Source organism: Malus domestica, chromosome 12 (assembly GCF_042453785.1).
Source record: "Malus domestica chromosome 12, GDT2T_hap1".
Lineage (NCBI taxonomy): Eukaryota > Viridiplantae > Streptophyta > Magnoliopsida > Rosales > Rosaceae > Malus > Malus domestica.
In genome coordinates, this window is record NC_091672.1 from 30,757,501 (window position 1) to 30,763,500 (window position 6,000).

Consider the following 6,000-nt stretch of genomic DNA (forward strand, 5'->3'; position numbering starts at 1 on the left):
GTGAAACAAAAAGGAAAGTTGTAGTACTTGACGAGACGAAGAGATTGATACCTATCTCGACGCCTAAAGCACCGGGGATTCGCCGGAAAATGCCTCGAAAGCTCCGGCCAAACTTTGAACTTGTCGATCTCCGTGTTCTTACGTCCAAAAACTTCCAACGAAGCACTCCGAGCTTCCTTGGGACCTCACTAAGCTCGCTGTGATCTTGTTTTAGCCTAAAACGTATTCATTTAGAAGATCATGAACAGTACCATTTCACGGGAACTTTGAAACTAGGGTTTTCCGAAGCAAAACTTACCTGAAATGGATACCATCGTGATCGTGGAGGTTCCAAGAGTTTGATGGTGGTCTTAACTCCGTCGTTGGTGGAAGTTTAAGGTTGTTTTGTGGTTGGTTTGTTCGAACGGAGAAGAAGAGTGACAGAGAGAGTGAGAGAGTCGTGAGGGAAGAGAGAGAGAGACAGGGTACGGGAAAGAGGGAAGGATTTGAGGTGTGTGGGATCCTACCCAATCCCCAACTACAAAATTCTATCATAAAATTTAAGTCTAAGTCTCCACTCTAATTACCAAAGTTTAGGAGCTTAGATATAACGAACGTGAAAATTATACCTTAGTCACGTATTAGGGACATTTCCGTTAATTCACCATCACGAGTGTAAAACTTTGGGACGGGCTGTGACAGTTAGCATTCAAATGAGCTGAGCTGGAGGGCTGTCAAAATGTTAAGCTTGACATTCTGGCGCTGGATGGTTGGAAATGGCCAACCTGTTAGCCTGATTTGGAGGTTTGGGTTCGGTTGGGCCCACAAGCCCTTTGGCTTAGCCTTCGATTGGAGATGGTCTTAGTATACACGCTAGGAATTTTAGCTTGGAGGGAGTTCAACCACGAACCTCCCACATGTAAATATATTATTTTGGTACCATTTTTGATATGAGATTATGTACTCCAATACGCTTCCTCACGAGTGATCTCACACAGACACATAGTCACACAAGATACCAGTTTCTACTCCAAAGTTGATTAGTTCATTATGCTAGAGCTAACGTATCTTTTCAGAGCCTGATAATTATTCATTTACTAGAACCAACACATTTTGTTCTTAACACACGATCATTCATTTAACATTCTTAAATCGAAACTAAGACCTATCACTTATACATAAAAAAAACAAAAAACCATTAAACTGTAAAACTAAAAAAGATGTATGCGCTTTCTAAATCTTCATCAATCTTTTATATATGAACATAAAAAATTATGGGAAGTCGGAATTTAAAACTTCTAACTTAAATGATTTGTTCTAGTTTGAAACTAGTTGGACTATTCTGCGGCAGGTCAGAGGCGACGAACAACAACACAGAAAATCAAACCCAAATTCGAAGGAAAAACCCTTCCCCATCCTAAACACTTTGATTTTCTCGGGAAAGTCCCCAATTTTCTCGAGAAAGCAAAATCAACCCAAAATTCAGAGGCTCCCTTACTATAATGAGACTCAAGGCGTGGTTTGTGCTCACAGCGCTTGTGCTCGCCGCCGCCGCGATTCAACAAAGCGCCGCCTTTGATTCGTCGTCGTCGTCTTCCCGCCGCCAGACTTCGGTGGAGGCTTACGTCACGCTGCTGTACGGAGATGAGTTCCTGTTGGGCGTTCGAGTGCTCGGGAAGTCGATACGGGACACTGGATCGACCAAGGATATGGTGGCTCTGGTCTCCGACGGCGTCTCCGATTACGCCATGAAGCTTCTCCAGGTGATTAATTCTTGTTCCTGTTTCTAGTTAAGGAAGCTGAATTGAGTTTAGGCTTTAGTTGAGTTGATAGACTTTCCTATTGGAGAAGTGATTTTAGAAAGAAAAAGCTGCTTTTTTCTAAATCGATTTTTGGTTTTAGTGAAGTTGGATTTAATTGAATCGAAAAGTGATTTTGGAAAAAATCTGAAGTTAGCGGCTCTTTCCTGAATCGGTTATTTGGTTGAGTGAAGTTCGAGGTGCGAGAAACAGCCCGGAATCAGGTTTATTGTAAGCTTGATTAGTTTTGGTGATTAATTGTGCAGGCTGATGGATGGATAGTGGAGAAGATTAGTTTATTGGCAAATCCTAATCAAGTCCGGCCGACGAGGTTCTGGGGTGTCTACACAAAGCTCAAAATATTTAACATGACTAACTACAAGAAAGGTGAAAACTTCGATGATTTCGTAGTTCTCATAGGATATAACAAATCAAAGATGCAATATTTTTAGTTTTAAGATTTTGAAGTTTCACTCTATTTTTTGTGTTTCTTATCGCCGGGAGTTTGATTGTGCAGTTGTGTATCTTGATGCGGATACTATTGTTGTCAAGAGCATTGAGGATCTTTTCAAATGCAGTAAATTCTGTGCTAACTTGAAGCATTCTGAGAGGCTGAACTCTGGGGTGATGGTAGTGGAACCGTCAGAAACTCTTTTTAACGACATGATGAGAAAAGTGACCACTTTGCCTTCTTACACTGGAGGTAACATAATCCTCATGTTAATTTAATCACTTTGCACTACCTGTGAGTTCTTTCAGCGTAATTCTTTCTCCATCTGCATGTTGTATTGAACATTGATCTGTAGTCTGTACTGTTGGAGTGTAGTTTAAATGCATAGTCAAACCCAATGTGAGAAAAAAGTTTGAGCTTTCAAGTCAAGTTTATGTTTAGGAAAAGGAATTTAGTTCAACTTTATTGATATGGTTCTGTAAAAACTGATTTCATATTAAATTGGATTGCACTGTTGATGTCAATGGCTCAAATAATTTCTTATACATATCTGTCGCTCTGTCAAAAGGAGTTCCTTGATATCACAAGTTCCTTGATATCCCTGGTTAAATACTCAAGTACATGCTTAGTGTCAAGTTGGTTGTTATAATGTGTATCATATGTTTCTCACTCATTGGGTTTTCTTTGGAGAAAGCACTAATCCATTATAGTCGTTCGTCTCTCTAAACTTTTATGTCCCTTATTATTTATTACAGGAGATCAGGGATTTCTGAATTCATATTATTCCGATTTTCCAAATGCCCATCTCTTTGAGCCCAATTTATCGCAGGAGGTGCGAAAGTCTAGACCAGTTCCTGAAATGGAGCGACTTTCCACTTTATATAATGCAGATGTCGGTCTTTATATGCTGGCAAACAAGGTATGTATCAATAGCTTTTTGACATGTTATATAAACTCTAATCAACTAGTTTACATGTCCCAGACCCTGCGTAAAGCGGGAGTCTTGTGCACTGGGTACGACCTTTTTAACTAGTTTACATGTCTTCATTGCCATGCATGATATCGATGCCTGCACATTTACTCCCAAATTTAAAGTACCATAGAAGGAGATAATATTTCTGTTGTATACACTTGAGGAATAAGTTTTGGCATTGGAGAAGTTATTTGGTTTTCAATAGTGAAACCTCAGGGCCGGAACCCAAGTAGAACCTTTATATGAGAGTCTAATGATAAATTAAAAACAACCCTTTAATTGGTACATGTGAAGCTAATTGGATTAAAAAACTGCCAAGAATATCACTGGTTCTGTGGTTCTACTTTCTGACCCATGTATATAGTTGAAGAGGGTACTCCAAATTCGACCAGTAAAAATTTGTTATATCTACATTCTAGAATAGAATTTTCTTAGTTTGTCCTTTTGAGCAATAAGGTGTGACACATATGAAGTGGCTATAAATGGAAATGGACCTTTGATTTCTATTTTTCACCTTTTTTAAAATATTTTTTATGCCAATTAAGGTGTCTAATCTGTTTATGCTTTATACTCTCAGTGGATGGTAGATGAAAGTGAACTCCATGTCATTCACTATACGCTAGGCCCCCTCAAGCCTTGGGATTGGTGGACATCTTGGCTTTTGAAACCGGTCGATGTCTGGCAGGTACTGCTTTGAATTCAATTTTCTAATAATCTATGTGTTTCTCTGATTTTTCATTTTAAATATTATACTGTAACTTTTGCATTCAAAGAAGTTATAATCAATGACTTTCATTTATACTGCAGAATGTTAGGGTACAGCTTAGGGAAACCCTTCCAAAAACTGGAGGTGGCGGAAATCCAAATGATGCTCTTCTTGTGAAGTTTCTTTTCCTGCTACCATTTTGTGCTCTACTATTTTGTTACTATCGGTCTTGTGTTCAGGTTAGTAATTACATGATTAATTTGGCCGAATGTTGAGAAATAGTTATTTTGTTTTCTGGATATCAAGGTGTGTCAATTTTGGTGCAGACACAGGATTACTTTAGCTCATTGTGTAGAAGTTCATTGTATGATCAAATCAAGCACCTTTGCTACAAAATTAGATCTATGGGGACACCTAATTATACTGTTGTTTCCACGTCTTCCTCTATAAATCCCAATCATCAGGTTAGATCCCTTGTCTCAATTTTGTATGTTGGATCATATACAGAATAACTTGACACCAAACTTTACTATGTTCTGTTGTCATTAGAAATTCTTTGTTCTAGAGACTTCTGTCGTGAAACAATCCTTAATGTGATGCAGTCAAAGGTGCCAGTTTACTTGGGTGGAATCTCTATTGTTGTTTGTTTCATGGCTGCCCTGGTGGCCCTAGCCCTTTCTCTTGCAATTGTGCCTCGACAAGTTATGCCGTGGACTGGTTTACTGTTGATGTACGAGTGGACATTCACTATCTTCTTTGTATTATTTGGAGGTTATCTGCATCTAATTTATCAGTGGGGAAAGACAACAGCAGTGCAAGCAGAAACCTCGCCCTCTGCTCCCGAATCAGTTGATTATGATTCTGGAAAAGGTAAGCTTTCTTGAATTAAACCAGTGCCGACATTCACGGATCAAGTTCAGCTAATTAGTTCCTTGTTTGCTTGTGTATTTGTTTTTCAACTCAATCAATGGTTATTTGATGTGTTATAGGTCATCAACGGCAAGCATCTTTATGTGATAATGCTACATTGTATTATGGGCTAGGAATGGCTTTTCTGGCTGTCGCTGCGCCATCTTTGCCATGTCTTTTCGGGATAACAGCTCTATTTTTACGGTAATTTGCTTGACCAGTTATAGTTTTCTGGGTTACGTATTCATCTTTGAAAATAATGCGATTAAAGAGAACGATTAATAACAATATGCATCGTCACGACATTTAACAGGCTGGGTTTGATGGTCGTTGGAGGTCTAGTTTTGGCATCTTTCATGACATACGCTTCAGAGCACCTTGCAACCAGGTCATTTTTGAGAGGCTTCGAAGACCGAGATGGTACGAGAAGTAGGAGCTTCTGTTTGTTGTGTTGACCCGCGAGCAAACCGAGTTGAACCTGTGTTTGATTCCTTCTGTTGTAACCTGTTTCACATGGAATCCCCACGATTAGCTTGTAAAGTATTGCAGTAAGTTCGTTGATTTTAGAATTTTTTTGCTTTTCATCTAAAATTTTGGTACAATATTCTTTCAAAAGCTATAAATCATAGTTCCGACATTGTTCTGTACAATGGTATTCTTTGATATCAGTTGAAAGTGCCGGTGCCATACAAGATACAACCATTTGAAATATCTCACACATTTAGAAGTTGAAGTTTTCTTAGTTGCATTCACCTAGCTACTATTTAAAAATCCTTCAAAATACTCCCACTTTGTTCAAGAGCTCTATTTTATAACACGAGCGGATGGGTTGGTATGTTATGGATTTAAATTAGGGACGGATCCGCGGTGTCAACTTCCTTACACAATTTTTGACATGTTTTTGTTAGACACACTTCTTAATGTATTTTAACGATCTGAACCGTCTATTTTTTATAATTCATAGATCATTCTTACAAAATATTAGACAAATTTAAATCCATTAAGGCATTCATATGTAGTGGAAAAAAAAATGGACAAATACGGTTCTACAAAGAATACCTAACCTTGAATCCAACCACGATATGATTTCAAATTTCGATGATTTTTGGTAGATGTAATATTTGAGAGAAGACTTTAAAGATAGACGGTTTAGATCGTTGAAATAAATTATGAAGTGGGCCTC

The 6,000-nt window shown here is 38.4% G+C and overlaps 1 protein-coding gene across 1 annotated transcript; it reads left to right on the top strand.

Annotated features, from left to right (window-relative positions):
- Window positions 1-1,209: 1,209 nt before the first annotated feature.
- On the top strand, window positions 1,210-5,467 carry LOC103430514 (inositol phosphorylceramide glucuronosyltransferase 1-like). The gene is made up of 10 exons (XM_008368661.4): window positions 1,210-1,742; window positions 2,045-2,165; window positions 2,296-2,481; window positions 2,985-3,148; window positions 3,780-3,887; window positions 4,010-4,147; window positions 4,235-4,372; window positions 4,511-4,778; window positions 4,898-5,021; window positions 5,131-5,467. Exons 1-10 carry the CDS (start codon window positions 1,482-1,484, stop codon window positions 5,270-5,272), a joined length of 1,650 nt encoding a protein of 549 aa, XP_008366883.1. The 5' UTR covers window positions 1,210-1,481; the 3' UTR covers window positions 5,273-5,467.
- Window positions 5,468-6,000: the final 533 nt, after the last annotated feature.